The 18,723-nt window shown below is 38.6% G+C and overlaps 1 protein-coding gene across 5 annotated transcripts; it reads right to left on the bottom strand.

The window, feature by feature from the left end:
* Positions 1 to 5,326: 5,326 nt before the first annotated feature.
* Positions 5,327 to 17,392, bottom strand: si:ch211-165g14.1 (uncharacterized). 5 transcript variants are annotated; one of them, XR_010932116.1, is made up of 8 exons: positions 16,991 to 17,390; positions 13,492 to 15,536; positions 11,328 to 11,421; positions 10,014 to 10,063; positions 9,636 to 9,704; positions 8,506 to 8,624; positions 8,349 to 8,394; positions 5,327 to 7,802 (listed from the first exon to the last, which is right to left on the bottom strand). XR_010932116.1 is itself a non-coding variant. In XM_067615825.1 (6 exons), exons 2-5 carry the CDS (start codon positions 15,532 to 15,534, stop codon positions 9,663 to 9,665), a joined length of 2,229 nt encoding a protein of 742 aa, XP_067471926.1. In that variant the 5' UTR covers positions 15,535 to 15,536; positions 16,991 to 17,390; the 3' UTR covers positions 5,327 to 8,624; positions 9,636 to 9,662. The 5 variants fall into 5 exon arrangements, 2 of the variants coding, with proteins under 2 accessions (XP_067471926.1, XP_067471928.1); XR_010932115.1 differs by having other exon boundaries at positions 8,349 to 8,624; XR_010932114.1 differs by having other exon boundaries at positions 5,327 to 8,394.
* Positions 17,393 to 18,723: the final 1,331 nt, after the last annotated feature.

Here is an 18,723-nt window from a genome sequence, read left to right as displayed (position 1 = left end):
AAGATTGTGATGGTCATTGCACAGGACTCAAAATTAAAATATTTCCCACTGCCTAGTGCTTACATCAGTAAACAATAGTCTCACTACATAAATTTAAACCAATTATTGAAACTTTAATGGGTCCATAAACTTTTACAGTTACCTGTTATATGAGTTGACCATTTTCATAGCCTCTCCAGTAATTTAAAAATATTTTGATTATTAAGAGCCTTTCTACTTTCTACTGAGCCTTTCTAAATTAGCTATTAGGATTAGTTGAAAAATTATATTTGTCTCATGCTTCACATTAAAAAGAAACATCCTTGATTAATGATATTATCCGGTTGAGATTACTCAACATTAAAAACATGATGACAAAGTGTCACATGACATTCATGTTTAATTTAACTTGAAGTCAAAGCAAGTCCCTCCTGACTAGATCCCTGCTTGTGTTATATCAGCTCTCAGATGTACATCACTTTGGATAAAAGCATCTGCTAAATGAAATTATAAATTGTAAATTGTAAGTAAGATGAGCAGAAGCACACACAAAGCACTAACCTGGGTGAGATGCCTGTCAGTTCTCAGAAGAGCCTGAAGCTGCTGTTTATATAGAGGCTGGAACTGCTTGGTCAGCAGCAGTCGACCACTCAATTTGGTCAAGTATCTCTGTCATCTTGAGACCCACCTGTTGACATCTCAGGTTTAGTAAGCTTTTTTGTGTCTAATACATGTCATTCCTAAATTGTAAAAATAGCTTCTATATTAAGCAAGCTGACAAGGATCAGAATTGGGTAAAAATAAAAATGAAAAAGAAGAAAATAATAACAAATACATATTCAAGCATTTATTAAATCTATTAAAGGGGTTGTGCCTTGACATCCATTTTTGAACCCATAAACTCTTAGTAAGATGCACTCTAAATGTCATTGGTATTGAGTGTCAGAGCTTGTCCACATTTCAGATATTTGAAATACAGTAAAATTTAGTTTCGGGGCCATAGTATCATAAAAATAAGTAAAACACACTTAACATTGTAACTTTAAAACCCTTAAACACCATATATTGGTTTTGAAATATGACATTTAATATTAGTAATATCATGCAACATGTTTTACAGAGATGTATTTAACTTGGCTTTATTTCTGCATATAAAACTTCATGGTAATGTCCAAAGTATGTCCCAAAATAGATGCTGTTGGAATATATTCCCTGGTTTTTGAACCACTGGTTTTGCTCCAATAAATAATTAACTCCCATAAATTTTTAGATTCTGACTTATTTGAGAGGGATTTCATAATTTTGTAACATGAGGTCGTGTCTAATTACCCTTGCAATTACACATGCATAGCCAAGAATGGCAAACAGTTTTGGAGAAGCACCCAAGTGCCGCTGGTTCCAGGACACTGGCACATCTCATATTCCTCTAATAAAATTGTATGTTTGGCTCTTTCCATAAAGTTCAAATGGTATTATACCTTCCCTTAGAAGGACTAGAGGAACATTTGCCAACTCGGCTGAGATAAGACCTATAATAAGTTCCACTCAGATATCAAAGGTCTTTATCCTCGTGCTACATTTGATTCTAATGTTGTTGCTGTTTGAAGAGTCTGTCCTTAGAAAACTATGTAGCTCTGGTTTTGAGACATTAGTGGAATCAGCTCCCAAGTAAATTGACCTTCATAATCCTGAAAATAATTGACAGCTGCCCAAGTGCCTTTTGCTAGTATTAATGTAAATGTAATGTAAAATAATAATGTAATGTAATGTAAAACTGATTTTACAACCTTTTTAACTTCATTTTACATTTCTGCATGTGTTTTACTCACAGATATAGTTTTCTCTGTCTCAAAGTCATTAGACACTTTCACTGCTTACAGCTGGTTTATTCAGTTATACAGTATATGTTATACATCTAGTCTATGGGTTTTGTGCATTCATACAGGGAAGACGTGGTTGCACATGTTGTATTTTCTGATTGTGGGTAGTGGTGTGTGTGGTTGGGGGGGATTTCACATTTGCTGGGAGGCCATAGTGGTGATTCATTGGCTTGATTGAGGGCAGGTGTGTCCGGGTGTGTCTCCACTGTGAACTATTTACAGCCACATGCAGGAAACACTGCTGGATTTCATTCTTGTGTGTTTCTTTGTGTGCAGGTATTGCTTAGACGTGAAATTTAAGTGAATATCCAAACAATTAAATTATGGCATTCGTTCTCGTGTCTCAAGCCAAAGATGTTTCCCTTTGCTTTTAAAATATTTTATATGAACTATCATAAAATACGTTAAGTTTGGATCATTTTATTAAATTTGCTAACCTTAAAATTTTCATGTCTGTACTTTGTTGTTTAGTGTTGTTATGTACGTATATGTATTGTTGAGTCTTGTGCAGTGTCATGTGTTTTAAAAGTCCATCTAGTGACGGGCATTGCAAGATACCTCAGGCTGTAAATGCTGTGGTTGTGGCTTAAGTTCTACTATATACTTGTCCCTGTACAAATAAACATTAAATAAATATTTTAAAAAAAAATTAAAATCAAAGGGAAATATGTGGGGCTTGTGGCAATAATCTAAATGATTGACTCACTGGGAAACAAAAACTGTTTTCTCCCTGAACAGGCCTGAACATTTCCTTCAGTGAGCAGCTCATCTGTCCGCAGTGCTCAAAGGAGCGTCGATCCTTTGTTTCCTCTGTTGAGAAGCTTCACAATGACCTCTGCTCTCAGCAGACCAAACAGTGACTCCTAGTGCAACATATACAACCCCCCTCACAAGTATCATACTTAAGTTTTTGCACTACACAACGTCACCATGAGGTTGACATTTGTTATATATTTTATACCCCCCTCAGGATGAATTTCAATAACTTTTGACCCCTTAACTTTTCATATAGCACCATCATCAGGTTACTGTCAACCTGTTTACTTTAGTTTATGATACCAACACCTGAAAAACTAATGACATTCCCATCAGCCTCAGATGTACTTTGTGTTGGCTGTAGACTCTCAGTCTTTTTTGGAAATGTTTCATCTGGAAATGTAACACCTCCTGAGGTGACTCAGCAAATAACATGAATATCAATTGACCATCTGATCCCAGTTTTACCAACTTCCAGATAAGCATGATTCCTCTGAAAGGACTATAAAAAGTAATATTGATTTCATTCTCTTCAAATATCTCTCCCTCCCTCTCAGTAAATGCTTATCTTGACATTTTATTTTCTCGAACTTATGAATCTAAGTGATATCATCTTCAGCTGGAGTGAAACACAACAGCTGCTGTCACCTGCCCTGTCGAAACACTGCATGAGGATGACGCTCTCTGCCATGGTAACCTAACCGTATGCTCACACTGCTGCCTGGCTATTTCAGCAGGTGAGAGCGGTGAATCTATTCTGAGTTCAACAAGGTGGTACAAGGAGGTGAGAAACATCTTTCACAAGCTGCTGCATTTCAACATGGCAGCCTCATAATGATGTGACGGAGAAGAGCTGCAAAATGCTTCCAGGGATAGATTTTATCATTACGATGTGTTGGATCGAGGACTATTTCCATCGAAGTGAGGTTGTGACTCAAAAACAGAGCTGGGCGTGAATGTCTGTGTTCACTTGAAATACTCAGATATTAACTGTTCTGCATTAGTAATGCAGCAGCACACTGCCTACGTGGTCAGGTGTTTGGCTTCACTTTGATAAAAACAAATACAGGAACGACTTAAACAGATTCTGGTCTTCCACTGGGATCAGTAGGGTTAAGAGCCAAATTTAAGTGAGGCTTGCACATGAACCAATTTGTGTATGTTACTATCAGTGAATATATCAATAGCTCTGATCCCTCTGAGCTAAATGAACTTTCACATTTGGTTATAGGCACTCCTTCCATGTTTTTACGGAAATCCAAGCAACACGTGTGCATAAAATTTAGTTGTGCCCCATTCTCCTTACAGTAAAAGTTTGGGAAATTCACTTATTCGCACATTTGGGTTAAGGTTAGATATACTTGCTTTATTTTATTTACACGTATTTGTTTTCTTGATGATGATGATGAGATGTACAGACATTCTCATGTCTGTACAGTAAATATAAAGCCAGCAGTCGGTTGGCTTGGCTTAGCATAAAGACTGCTAAGCTAACTCCTGGTCCTGGTCAGCACATGAGCAGCTGAATTTTGTATAAGTTGAAGTTGATCTATGGTTTTTCTTTTGGTAGACCAGAAAGGAGAGCATTACAATAATCCACACTGGCGATATTTTTCAAGTGATAAAAGTCAGATTTAGTCGCCTCTGGATGTGGGCATCAAAGGAGAAATTAGAGTCTAGGATGACACCGAGGTTTTTAGCCTGGTGCCTGGGACTGAGTGCCGGTGACTTTAACTTAGAGGTCAGTTTCTCTCTCTGTGCATTTGCTCCAATGACGAGTACCTCTGTTTTATCCTGGTTGAGCTGAAGGAAGTTCTGAGCCACCCAAAAATACACTTGTGGAGGGCATCTATAGGGCTTGTGTCTTGAGGAAACACAGTGATATAGAGTTGAGTGTCGTCAGCATAACTGAAAATTGGTGCAATGTCTCCTGATGACACTGCCAAGGGGCATCATATAAAGACTGAAAAGGACTGGACCTAGGATTGAGCCTTGTGGTACGCCACAGTTGATAACATATTTCTTAGAGTGTTTGTTGAGGGCAACAAAAAATTCTCTACCTGTGAGGTAAGACGTTAACCACTTAGGAACAGTGCAAGAGAGGCCAGCACATTTATGTAGTCTGACAGTGAATAGAAATGTTTTATTTATTGGTTATCAGACTGTTCTGAGGCTCACAGATTTCACTGATTAGTTGGATCACTGTTCTGTAACAAGCTGCTATAATCCATCACAAATCTTGAAAGCAATAATTTACTTTTTTTTCATTTTGAAAACAGCCCTGTTTAGCCTGAAAAAGAAAATGTGCAATACATCCATATTTGAAGCTAATGGATTTTGGCTGGTTAATGTGGAGTCCCATGAGGTCTATCAATTCAGGATTTTCCGTTTTACAGCATCAAGTGGTGCTTTCACACAAACCCAGCAGATATTTTCACTTGTTTAGGAACAGACAGATTTTAAGTTTGAATATGAGAATAAATCCCTTCAAGATGTTTGGAGATTTGCCAAAACCCAGACACACTACACTCCTCTCGGCGAAAACATTTTGTTCCTGTGTAGGAGCAGTAATGATTGTGGATACCAATTTATGCCCAAACAACATTTATAACGCTCTCTAAAGAGCTCTGCAAAACAAACACTGAGAAAGGTTCACTGGGTACGTTTGCATTTAAGAATCTATTCTTTCATTTCAAGAGAAAAACAAGGGGTCAGATTTATTGACTTTTATTAAATAACATTAATTATCTTTTATTCATCAAATAATAAAAAGTGCAGGCATGAAATCAAACTCTGAAGTGTCCCAAACACAACTTTACTCAAAACCATCTTTTTAAACAATTAATGCTTTGACTGCCTGTTTGTCATGAGTCATATCAGCTCATGTCAAATGAAACACAAGAGATCATACAAAGATGGATGGTTAAAGATGCACTGGGTGACATCAGCTTTACATGGCAGCAAGAGGATAATAAAAATACTAAAGGGTCAGTTCAACCAAATCACAAAACATATTTTCCAACCTGCCTGGTCTCACCTAATGGTGTATGACTAAATGCAACAATGTATTGTTATTTTGTGTTATCACTATGCATTTTACGCTTTTTCGTGTCAATATAATGTGACTTAGTTTTATTTTATGAGGTGATTTTGGCTTATTAGGAGGAGGCTACATAGTTGGTTGGCAAAAAGTACAAGCAGCAGGAGAGCAATGATTGAGACCACCAACTGGACATTTTTTGCGTCACATTGGGACATTTTTATTGGATATTTTTAGTGTCACGCTAGGCATTTTACTGCTGCTAAAGTGGGCATTTTTACCATCACTCATATCAGGACATACCAATCAAAAATTGGACAAACCTTCCCGTTCCCTCGAATGACAAAGTGTGTCCAAACATTTGACTGGTATTGTATGTAAAATCCCTAAATATATCCATTATTTTCTAAGTAAATAGATTGTTTTGTCTATAAAATGTCCAAAAATTCTGAAAAATGACGATCACAATGTCCTAGAGCCTAAAGAGACCTTTTCAAAAAATTTTTTTGTTTTGTTTGAAAAACTGTTAAAAAAGCGTCCAGGTATCATCGGATAATTCGTTTGTAATTCAAAAACCAAAAACCGGTAAATCTGTTATTTGTTTCAACACAAAAAACAAAAAAACGTTTTTGGTGTCAGAATCAAATAACGAAAATCCAATCAAACCCGGCCCGTTTTTGGTTTTTGCCGATTCGTTTTAGCGTTATTCCTTTTTGGATTGAATATCGAACAGGTCTGCGGACATCAAGCCAATTCGTTTTTGCGTTTGAAACCAAAAACGGAAGTCACAGGGATTTTTCCTTTTTTCATTTTAAACGAAAAACGAAATCACGTGATCTATTCCTTTTTTGTTTCCCAACGAAAATCCAGAAAACCAAATTCATTCAGTTTTTTACGGTAGCGGAAGTGACTATATTAGCCTACCCATGATCCTCAGCGACCGTTGCTATGGTGAAGACGCCAGCGACAACCTTAACATATAGTCAGTATAACATTATGAAGTACTGCAGATTATTGGTTATGATCGGGATCAACGTACTTTACTGTACATTGAACTGTAAAGAAAATAATGTGTGCTATGGACAAAGAAACGAAGTGTATGAAATATATGAAGGTGACAAGAGAATAAATTAAACATAAATAATTAATAAATAATTACATTATGTAACAGTGGAGGTTGAATAAAATGCATCTAAAGTCCAGTTTGATGAAAATTACGAAAGTGAAAGTGTAGGGCTTAAATGAGGGATGTGACATGTAAAGCTCAGTTTTATAACCCCGTCTTGATCCCGTTTACACACACACGCGGCTGTCGCTGGCGTCTTCACCATAGCAACGGTCGCTGATCATGGGTAGGCTAATGTAGCCGCTTCCGCTATCGTACAGAACTGACAGAACTACTTGATTTCTAAACCAAAATTGCACGGTCTTTTGAATTTGGTTTTCTGGATTTTCGTTGGGAAACAAAAAAGGAATAGATCACATGATTTCGTTTTTCGTTTTTGGTTTCAAACGCAAGAACAAATTGGCTGAATGTCCGCAGACCTGCTTGATATTCAATCCAAAAAGGAATAACGATAAAACAAATCGACAAAAACCAAAAACGGGCCGGGTTTGATTGGTTTTTCATTATTTGACTCTGACACCAAAAACGGTTTTCCGTTTTTTGTTTTGAAACAAATAACAGATTAACTATTATTTGGTTTTTGAATTACAAATGAATTACAAATTATCCGATGATACCCGGACCAAAAATCCCTAAAATATATAATTCATGCTGATATAAAAAAAGAGCAAATCCTCACATTTGAGAAGCTGGAATCAACGTTTTGTTAAAAACAAAAGTGGTTATCGATGGCTTTTCTGTCAATTGACTATTTGTTTCAACTCTAAAAATCAAAACTATCTGAATCAGACCACTTGGGGGGTGATTTTTTTTTGTGTGTTTTGGTTTAACTGACGCTTTTAACTTTTCTGAAATCCTGCAACATGACGCAAAAGAAGAATTTACTGCACTCTGTATGTTTCACCAGCTCAGCCACAAAACACTGAACACTGATATTTGCATCTTTTTTTCTGGCTTGAACAGTTTGTGATGTTTGTCAGTCTCAAGTCTCCACATCCTGTGAGCAGAGAAGCATCCAAACCTGACACCAGAAATAAATCTGCTTCAATATGGTGAATGTACAGTTTGCGGTTCCATTTAGTGTGGATGCGATGTTGAAGCCGTAGTTTGTGATTTCAGCTAATTAAACAGGTATTTCATATTTTAACATATAAATCTTACTAAGTGCAGCTTTATATTAAACTTAAATAATTTTAGTAAAAAGGGAGGAACAAAGTCTTGAGACAGACAAATAACTGTTATCATAAAATTATACTATAAAGTGCATTGTAGCAAACATCGACTGTGCATGCGACTCGATGAAAATAAATTATGTTAGGTGATGACTGAAGCACTAACAGTAATAGAAAAGTAGTACAAAAACTTTAGAAAGAAAAGTGTCTTTACATAAAGATATTATATTCTATACAACAAATCAATAAAGCTAATTTAAATTCTTATATAATTATCATGTTGAAATAATAAACTGTATTTGACGTGGCTAGTCCAAATGTAGATCTTCAAGAAGAGGAATAAATAGTCATATACACTTTCACACACACACTCACAGACACACATACATACACACCCCAGCTTGGCTCAGTCCATTAGGTGAAACTGCCTGTGATAAAGACCTACAAAAAAACAAAACAACAAATAGAAATAGAACAAAACAAAGACACATCTTAAAAATTCCTAAAGTGGCCCCTGGTTGATCTGTCTGTCATGACGAAGTGAAATCTTACCAGAAGGTTTTCCTTCTGCTCGAGCACACACACACACGCTCGCCTTAATTAGTGTTATAAAACAGCAGAGGTGAAGTCGGGCACGTCACGTCGCACCCTGAGGAGAGCTGCGGACCGTTCTGGAAAAAATGACACAAAAATCACATTCAAGATGAACAAACAGATTTCTGAATGTAAAGTAGTTTAATAAGTGTTCAGATTACAAACACTAAAAATTACTTATATTTTTTCATTAATCAGCATAATATTTTCTAGATTATTCAATTTTTGGTCCATAAAATGTCAGAAAAAAGTGAAAAATCACAATAGATCTAGAGCTGAGGCCGGGTGATATCACAAATTAATGTATAAATGTAAGTTATGTAGATGATAGCTGCTACATTAGCCAGCTATTCATGTCACAACTGTGACTGTCATGACTCCAGGTGGCTTGTTGTCTCTTATAGTGAATATAACGTTCACACCTATGAGAAGCACAAAATGACTCTGCACACTTTGCCGTGCTCTCAGCTTGGCTCTCTGGCTACGAGAGCTGACGTCCTGGGTGTCGACCGTCTCCAGATTCTACTCTGTACAGTTACCTGCCGGGAAGCTAACGCTAGCTAGCAGCAGTCTGCAGATATCAGACTGATGTCTTGTAAAGAAACAAACAACAGCAGATCAACTGATGAACGGACCTTTCTGGTCTGTCTGTGCTGAAACTGGTTATTAAACTAAATATGATCTAGTTAGTTGGAGCATCTGGTCAGTAGTCTTGCAGGTGGTGCCTTTTAGGCCTTTTATTAATGTTGCTCAACTGTCTTAAAAAGATGTTCCAATCCTGCATTTTGCACACAAACAAAAATCGATTAAAACTGTGAACCCTAAGCTTGGGGAAAAAAAAAAAAAAAAAAATCACCCATCCGCACCACGAGTACAAAGTTAAATCCTTAAACGTCTTCATTTGTCCGACCAACAGTCCAGAACCCAAAAATATTCAATATACATCAACGTAAGACCAAGAAAAGAAGGACTCCTGTGCTGGAACATGAAATCTTTGATAAATGACTTAAACGATTTAGCAATTATCGTTACAGCTCTACAAACTACTATAATTAAACTTTTATGTCTAAATGATAAATATCACGTACCTCCAGTGTCCCCAGATGTCTTTCGCGTCATCTCTTGTGTTGTCTGGTGACACTTGTGAACAGTTTGTTCTGATGGATTAAAACACACATCAGCAGGACGTTCTGTGAGGATTATCAGATAATCTTTCTTTCATTTAACACTTCTTCTATGCTAAAAACACTATTTATTATACATGAATTTAAATGTGCTGCTGCTGCTGCTTCTTTCACTTTCTTGTCTGTAGTGTGAAATCTTCAAACAGAGTACGAGATCCTAAACGCTGCAGCGGTGACCCCCAGAGGCCGAGCGGCTCCTTACACTCCATGAAACCAAAACAACAACTTTTCTCTCACAAACACGGTTAAAACTCTTTGATTTATTTATTTTTTTATATTTACCTTGTGCTCCGGACATCTCATTGAGAAGTTGTCTTCATTTAAGACACAGCCTGAAAACACACACATTTTAAGCTTCGTCATTTCAAGCTTATGACAGCCCTGAAAACACACACACACACACACACACACACACACACACACACACACACAAAATTATCCTTAAATCTTCGTCATTTGAGGCTGAGTGAGAATGACAGCCTTCCCACACACACACACACACACACACACATAAGAAAAGCACAAGTGACTCAGGATCTCACCCTTCAAAGATCCGTCACTTCAAACATCATTTTCACAGCCAGAGTCAACACAGGCAGCCACAGCGGTTAAAAACAAACCCGACCGGCATAAAATAATCATGAAAACAGAATCATTTTTAATAAAACACATTTACAAGCAGTGTGTATAATGACGACTGGATAATAACAAATAATCTGCAGATTATTTTCTCAATGAATTGATTAATGACTATTTCCTACAGCCTGAGGTTTTGTTATCAGATGTCTTGTTTCGTCAAACCAACATTCTTAAACCAGAAGATAAATATTGAGAAGGAAAAGCAACAAATTGTCCAATTTAAGAATTTAAAACTATCAAATTTCAGGCACTTTTGTTTGAAAACTGTCTTTAATGATTAAAGGGGATGTATCATGCCTATTTCCAGGTCTATATTTATTTTCTGGGCCTCTACTGGAATATCTTTGCATGATTTACAGTTAAAAAAAACTCTATTATTATTTATCTTATACTGGTCCTTTATGCAGCCACTCAGGCCCCCTCCCGATGAGCCCACTCTGTTCTGATTGGTTAACTTCCTCTGGCTCCGGAGACAACGTAAACGAACTACTGTAGTAGGATTTCACTTCTGTTTTCCCTTCTTTACTCGAAATGGAAACTTCTCAAATACATCTGTACATGTTCCAGCTGAAATAAGCGAGTGGACAATGTGATCAACCCATGGAACAACCTTAGCAACAAAGACTACGTGACGGGCGGCCGTTTGTGGGCGTGTGCGAACAATCTGCCGTCATCACGAGGAGGAAGTAGAGGTGACTTTGCAAGCGAAGTGTTCAGGGTATGTTGAAGCCCTGGATTTTGACTCGCAGGGAACATTTTCACATACGTTCACCTCACGTTTTGGAACTTTGACCATGTTTAACATAAACATCCAACGTTATAAAATCACAAAAAGCATGATATGTCCCCTTTAACTGATTATAAAAATTGTTGCTAATCCTTCATTTTTGGGAAACTCTGATTAAAAATTCAATTGTTGACGCTCTAAATAATCCTGACGCATATTTCATACCGTACCTGACTGAATGGCACATCTGTAGTGATAATTTCTGGGACAGCCCTTCTGGAAACATCCCATTATTGCACCTGTTAGTTGGCATGTTGAACATATCTGTAAAAGAGAAGATCTCAGTGAAAAAAGAAAAACACAAACATGGCATCTTCTCTTCATTATCTTGTTTTGGTGATAAGGTTGAAATCAATATTACAATGTAGAGAACATAATGCACGCGCATGCAAAAGAATCACATTAAAAATAATCAAATTGATGTTCGCACATGTAAAAACAAGAATTTAAATAACCAATTTTCTGCTCAGAATCATAATTTGATAAACAATAAAATTAACCAGCTATCAGACCAGAGGCCTGAACTACGAAGCACGTTCAACATATCCAGGACGTCTTTTAGTTATCTGGCTTCACTGAGAACCACAACTATCAACCAGCTCAGTCATCTCTGGGTTTAACAGCTACGAGCTCGTTCATGTGAAGAGGCGGGTTGTTAATAACGAGCGACATCATCAGAACCATGAATGAAATACTCAATATGATATGAGATGAAACACTGATACAAAGTAACTGCAGAAAACTTCTGTTAAAGAGACAGAAATCCTATTCAATGAAGTGAAATGTAAACGAGCCTGTAATCATACAACAGAATAAAACACTAGAAATAATTTCCACATATTAAACGTTGGCTCAGGCTTAAAATACATGTAGGAATTATTATATATGACTTAAGTATAGAGGGAGTATTTTTGCTCTTTAGTTGGATGTCACATAAACAAACAGTTTCTGCTACGGAAGTAAAGAGTGGAAAAGTCATGGAGCCAATTAACAGTGTTGATTATTTTTCTAATAAAAGACAATCTTTTGTTTTTATTTACAGTATTCATCACTCAGTCGTTTCATGTTATTCTGAGCTGCAGTGATGGAATCAGAGAGTAAAATCATCGAACCTGTCAGCTGTCAAACCAGGAAGAAAATCAACTTAAACAATTAAAATGTAGCTAAAATCATCATCATGTGTTTAAGTGTCATAAACGATCTCTGTTTTAAAACCAGAGTGGAAACAGAAAGCCTGAAACAATAAAATGTTTCCACTGACTTGTAGATATATATATATATATATATATATATATATATATATATACACATATATATATATATACATATATATATATATATATCGCTCTTTTTACTTGTCACATTATTGTAATTCAGGACTTTTGTCCGTGTCGGGATCCTGTAGGAGTGATGACTGTTTCTTTTACAGTGATCTGATTGGTGGAGGTTTTGACAGGTTGTGATCCAATCCTCTGAGGTTGTTGTTCAGTATAAGTTACCATGGTGATGAACCCCAGTAAGAAGTGAAGCATCGTCGTAGGACTGAAAACCCAGAGTTAACCCTGAAGTTACCTCGCTAAGCACACATCCTGCTTCGTAGTACAGACCTCTGATCATCTAGATGAATGATCTTCAGTATCTCTAGATTCTGCTCTGAACTTGGAAAAACTACATTCTCATGATATGCAACGATAAACATAGTCTGAAAAGGATGCCTTCATATCAAACATTAAAAAAGATGTTTCATGAGAAATGTCATCCTTTTAAATAGTCAAGTTTTCATCTAACTACTGTATGTGACACTTGTTTTACGCTGCCATGTTGACCAGGTCTCTGTTGTAAAAGAGAATTCCTGGTTAAATAAAGGTAAATTAATAACCCCCCACATGTTTTAATACCTATAAAACTCTGCCATGAATAATAATTTGTGTAGGATATAGTTTTTCCACAAAAAATTGAGTTAACTTCAGTTAACGCTTACTTCACTGTAAAGTTCATTCTCAGTGTTTGTGCCCTGCAGGCTCAAGTTTCCACATCTCACGTGTTAAAGTGAGAATTAAAGGTGAGCACAGATAAACTTTCCTCCTTCAGCAGACAAATGTGAAAACAAACCCTGCACATACATCATTCTGCACAGAGACGATCCAACTGAGGTACTAACAAGAAAAACACATTTTTCAGTGGACGGAGACTTTAAATAACTAATTTTCTGCTCAGAATCACTAATTTGCTGGAATTTAGTAAAGTTAAAATACCAAATGTACCTTTAACCGTTGATACAATTTCACAAAAAGGTGATAAACATTCATTCCGACATTTAATTCTGTGTCTCACTGTTTCTTGTGCGAGCCGAGCCGCCTCCTCTAACCCGTACAGCTTTCCTCTGACTAGGAAGACACCAGCGGACCAGATGCCGCAGTCCTCGTGCATCCAGCACTCATCGAGATGAAGAGGCACCTTTGGGAGAGAGCTGTCGTCGCTCTCGGGCAGACTTTTGACGGCAGAGCAGTCATACTCGCAACCCTCGTCTGAGGAATTTACTGAGTGGCTGCTAGCGAGTCCGTGTAAGTTTTCTTCCTGTTTCTGCACCGTCCTGCAGGTCTGCTGCTGCTGCTGCTGGCAGTCCGCAGACGCTCCGGTGGGACAGTACGGGCCGTGGAGGTCCCCGAGACCCCTGGCGTTGGCCACCTGACCGCACAGGCAGCACAACAGGGTGGCGTGACACCTGCTTTCCGAGCTGAGCCGACCCAGCTGGAAACAGGAAGTGTTGGGGACGAATCCGGACACGGACCTGGCGGCTGTCTGCTGCTTTCCTCTGCTGCTCCTGACGGTCGCCTCCTCCTCTCGATAGTTGACAACGGTGCACACTCGCCGCTCCATGTGAACAAAGGGACAAAAACTGTCTGATTTCTTGTCCTTTTTTCCCTCTTTTACCTTCAGATATTTGAGCTGGATTTCTGGCTCTCTGGGAGGAAACGGAGCGGACGGTCCAGTCCGAGAGCGTCGCTTCTTCTTCCGTCTCATGACAGTTTTTTTGTTTGCTGCCGCGTGGCTGCCGGCCGCAGCCCTTTGATGCTGCTTTGGGGGGATTCTGTGGTTTTGTTTCTGCTTGCTTCTTCTCAGCCTTTTAGTTTTAGGAATGTTGAGGGGCTTCTTTCGTTTATGGTTGATGCTTTTTGTGTACGAAGCTTTGCGGCAAGGCTGCTGCTGCTGCTCTCTCTGCGGCGATTTAGAGGGCGACTTCCTGTCTGTCCGAGCGTCGGCGTCAGAGTCGTCTGAATTGCTGCTCACTCTTTGCGACAGGTTCGGCTGCGACGCCGACTCGTCCGCATCCGAGCTGGATAACCTCACCGCGTACTCCATCATGTCGTCGGAATCGCAGCTTTCGTTATAGATGCCCACCGCGTCGTTTTTGACTTGCCTCCTCAAACTGTGCCGCGACCCGCTGCAGGTAAACTGAGGCATCTCGGAGACGGATTTCCTGATCCTGGAGCTGCGTCGCACCTCTCTGGTTGGAGCTTTTTCACCTTCGCTTTGAGGAGGAGTTTCTCTTACCAGACCCTTCTTACAAGGAACGCTTTTCTTACAAGGAAAAGTGTGGCCTTTTTTCTTCTCGTTAGTGACTGAAACTTCGATGACGTCGCTGTCGTCGCTTGAAATGTCTACCGGAGAATCAGCGGGGTTGCCGTAAACAGCGCTGAGGTCTGACAGGAGGACTACAGGCCTGGTGTGATGTACAGGAATGTCCACTGAGCTGTCGGAAGAGTCCTCCGAGTACGAACTGTCAGGACTGGGTGAGCTCAGAGGCTGAGGTAGGTGGTAGCAACCTCTCCCTTCATCCAGCGAGGACACAGCCGGGGACAGAGGCTCCACGATGTGTCTCACGCTGTCTTGGATGAAAGAACCGCATAAGAGCGGCTCCTTCGCCGAGGAGACCAGGACAATAACGTCAGAGCCGCTGTCGCTCTCCTCTCCGCCGCTGCTCTCAGGACCCGGGCCTCCGCTTTGGTCGGCCCCGTAGAACCCCGGGTGCCACAGGTTGCCGTGAACTCCGTCGTGGTACAGATCCAGCCCTGGAGCGAGCGCTGAATTCATGTAGTTACCTAAAGCCTCGGGGCCCTGTTCCATTTCTCTGCAGTGGACAGGAGCACCTGCCTCAGGACGCAGCTGGGAGGACAGAGAGTTGTAGGAGGACGAGGCTCGGGATCTGTACGAGGAGCCGATCTCCGTGCTGCAGCTCGGCGGGCGTCTGTGGTACCACTCCGGCTTCTTGGCGAGGTCCATGGTTTCAGCGTGGCCGCGGGTCAGGGGGTTGACTGAGTAGCTCTTTGACAGGTCCATAGCCATGAGAGATGGATCCTGAGAGGACACTTCCATCACTGCGAAACACATCAAACACTGACATGAAATACTTGGACAGTTGCTCTGCGCTTCAGCACATTTATTTAAAATAAACATTAAAGGACGGGTTCACAAATGTTCAAGTCTGTCTTAAAACAACAGTCAGGTGCCCAAATAAACACTGAAATAAGTTTTTCTAACTATTTTTTTCATTTAGTTAGTTTTTCTAGTGAAAATGCCAAAAATGATCTGGTTCCAGTTTCTCAGTTGTGAGGATTTGCTGATTTTCTTTGTCTTATGTGATAATAAACTGAATATCTTTTGGTTTTAGACTTTGGTTTAAACATAACAAACAAAAGGAAGCAGTGCTGGAAGAACTACTCAGATTATTTACTGAAGTAAAAGTACCAGTACAGCAATGTAAAAATACTCAATTATAAGTAAAAGTCCTGCATGAAAAATTCTACTAAAGTAAAGTACATAAGTTTTATGAGCTTGATGTAGTTAAAGTATTGCAGTAAACTGACTGATATATTATTATATATGACATCATTAGATTATTAATAGTGAAGCATCAGTGTTAGAGCAGCATGTTACTGTTGTAGCTGCTGGAGGTGGAGCTAGTTTACACTACTTTATATACAGTTAGCTAGTTTAGTCCAGTGGTTCCCAACCTAGGGGTCGGGCCCCTCCAAAGGGTCAGCAGATAAATCTGAGGGGTGGTGAGATGATTAATGGGAGAGGAAAGAAGAAAAAACAAGTTCTGATACACAAATCTGTTTTCAGTCTTTGGACTTTTTCTCTAATCTTTGATTTTTGCTGAAATATTGGATCATTTGAACATTTATTGAAATGAAAGCATGTGAGAAGTTTAAACGGAAAAATCACTATTTGGTGGAGCTGTTAACAACAACAACATGTGAAATGTGACCCCGACTACACTACTACGCTTTTTGTAAGACGTCGAAAGCCAAAAAGGGTTGGACACCACTAGTTTCATTTTTAACAATGTGTTGTATTTTAAAAGCTTGTTATATTATCCATTGTGTCAAATCTTCATCTGAAAAGAAACTAAAGCTGTCAAATAAATGTAGTGGAGTAGAAAGTACAATATTTCCCTCTGAAATGTAGTGGAGTGGAAGTATAAAGTTGCATCACATGGAAAGTACAAGTACCTCAAAACTGTGCTGAAGTACAGTACTAAAGTAAATGTACTTAGTTACTTTCCACCACTGATGAGAAGTCACCTTGGGATTTAGGAAACTGTGAGGCACTTTTCTGTATTTTCAGACGAAGGGATTAAATGATTTATCAAGAAATGATCAGCAGATTAATCGATATGTCATATATGATGCCTGTTTTTCATTTCTAGAGCTTTATGAAACATCACTAAGATGGTATTACACAATGCAAACAGTACAGTAAAAGGTAATGTGACCTTATAATAAGTGTTAACTCTGTCGTTAAAAGTTAAACGCGTTAGCTATCTTACCCCTAAGGTGTCAGCAGTTTTATCGGACGGCCCCGGTCCTGGAGAGAGCGGGCTTCAGGATGAGGCTTCCCCGCAAACAGCTCTGGTAGCTGGGTTAGCTAACACACCTCTCCAGGCCCGTCATCAGGACTGGATGTAAACAAAAGCAGCGACAGCCCGAGTTCATGCTAGCTGGCAAGCTAACGTTAGCCCCGCTGAGCTGCATCCACATCCAGGCGACAAGCACCGCGATGACGACGGATAAACATGTTTGTTAAAGTATGTCCGACAGGTAATCACCAGCCCTAGCTTACTGTTGGTATTTTAAAGTTGTCATCATGGATACCTCCTTCCTTCCAGCGTCAAGTCAAACAGAAACAACCGCAAAGACACCGGAAGAGAGCCGTTTGCTTTCAACGTATCCGTCAAAGCTTGTAACCTGCTGCGCTGCCAGCGGTGCAAAGTAACTGAGTACATTTACTCAAGTACTTAAATTCAATTTTGAGGTACTTGTACTCTACTTGAGTATTTCCATTTGATGCTACTTTATACTTCCACTCTACTTCATTTCAGAGGGAAATATTAAGTGGATTTTTTGTTTCCCCAATTTAATAGAAAGTTGTTGTAAACATCTTATAAGCTCAATGTAAAGCAGATACAGAATATATAAGAAATGTCTGACAGTGTATGGAAGTAAAAGTGAGACAAAATTATGTTTCCTCACTTGGGAAAACCAAAGTTAAGCTTCAAATATTTGGTACATTTGGAAAATTCGGGATCTCCGATAGAATTTAAAATAAAGTTCTGTGGGTTTAAGCAAAGTTTGGACAAATAACCTTCACCCTCCTGTAAGACGTGTGTTTGTTACATTTAAGTACTCTGACTTGCAGTGGTGGAAGTAAGTACATTTAATGAAGTACTGTACTTAAGTACAATTTTGAGGTACTTGTACTTTACTTGAGTATTTCCATTTTATGCTACTTTATACTTCCTCTCCACTACATTTATTTGACAGCTTTAGTTACTTTTCAGATGAAGATTTGACACAATGGATAATATAACAAGCTTTTAAAATACAACACATTGTTAAAGATGAAACCAGTGGTTTCCAACCTTTTTGGCTTTTGACGTCTTACAAAAAGCAGTGTGTAGTCGGAGTCACATTTCACATGTGTATGAGTTGCTAACAGCTCCACCAAATAGTGGTTTTTCCCTCTAAACTTCTCACATGCTTTCATTTCAATAAATGTTCAAATGATCCAATATTTCAGCAAAAATCACAGTGTTATGGCTCTTGTCAATCAGATGTATTTGTCTTTTTAATGTTTTTTCTTCTTTCCACTACTTTTACTGCAATACTTTAACTACATCAAGCTGATAATACTTATATAGGATTAGTAGGATTTTTCACGCAGGACTTTTACTTGTAATGGGTATTTTTACATTGCTGTACTTTTACTTATGTAAAGGATCTGAATACTTCTTCCACCACTTTATGCTTGTAATCTGGGATTAAAAATATAACATTTCACTATCTTTTTGTGAAAAACTCATCAAAACAGCACAAAAATCAAACAGCTTTACTAGTGTACACATTTCATTTCATAGTTACTTTAATAAATGAAGTGTCTGTTAACCTTTATAATCTGAAGCTACGCTAAATAACATGTATAAACACTATTATCTACCTCATGCCAATCTTACTTTTACTCCCGATTAAAACAATTATAATGTTTTTGATTATTTTAAGTAGT

This window comes from Thunnus thynnus, chromosome 17 (genome assembly GCF_963924715.1).
Source record: "Thunnus thynnus chromosome 17, fThuThy2.1, whole genome shotgun sequence".
Taxonomy (NCBI): domain Eukaryota; kingdom Metazoa; phylum Chordata; class Actinopteri; order Scombriformes; family Scombridae; genus Thunnus; species Thunnus thynnus.
This window is presented reverse-complemented; position numbering and strand designations above follow the sequence as displayed.

What these genes read in the sequence shown, in the direction of transcription:
- si:ch211-165g14.1 (XM_067615825.1), bottom strand. Translation starts at nt 15,534, where the DNA reads ATGGAAGTGTCCTCTCAGGATCCATCTCTCATGGCTATGGACCTGTCA. An exon ending in CAGATGTGCCATTCAGTCAG is followed by an intron (nt 10,064 to 11,327) that starts GTACGGTATGAA and finishes GTGTGTTTTCAG; the next exon opens with GCTGTGTCTTAAATGAAGAC. An exon ending in TGAGATGTCCGGAGCACAAG is followed by an intron (nt 9,705 to 10,013) that starts GTAAATATAAAA and finishes TTAATCCATCAG; the next exon opens with AACAAACTGTTCACAAGTGT.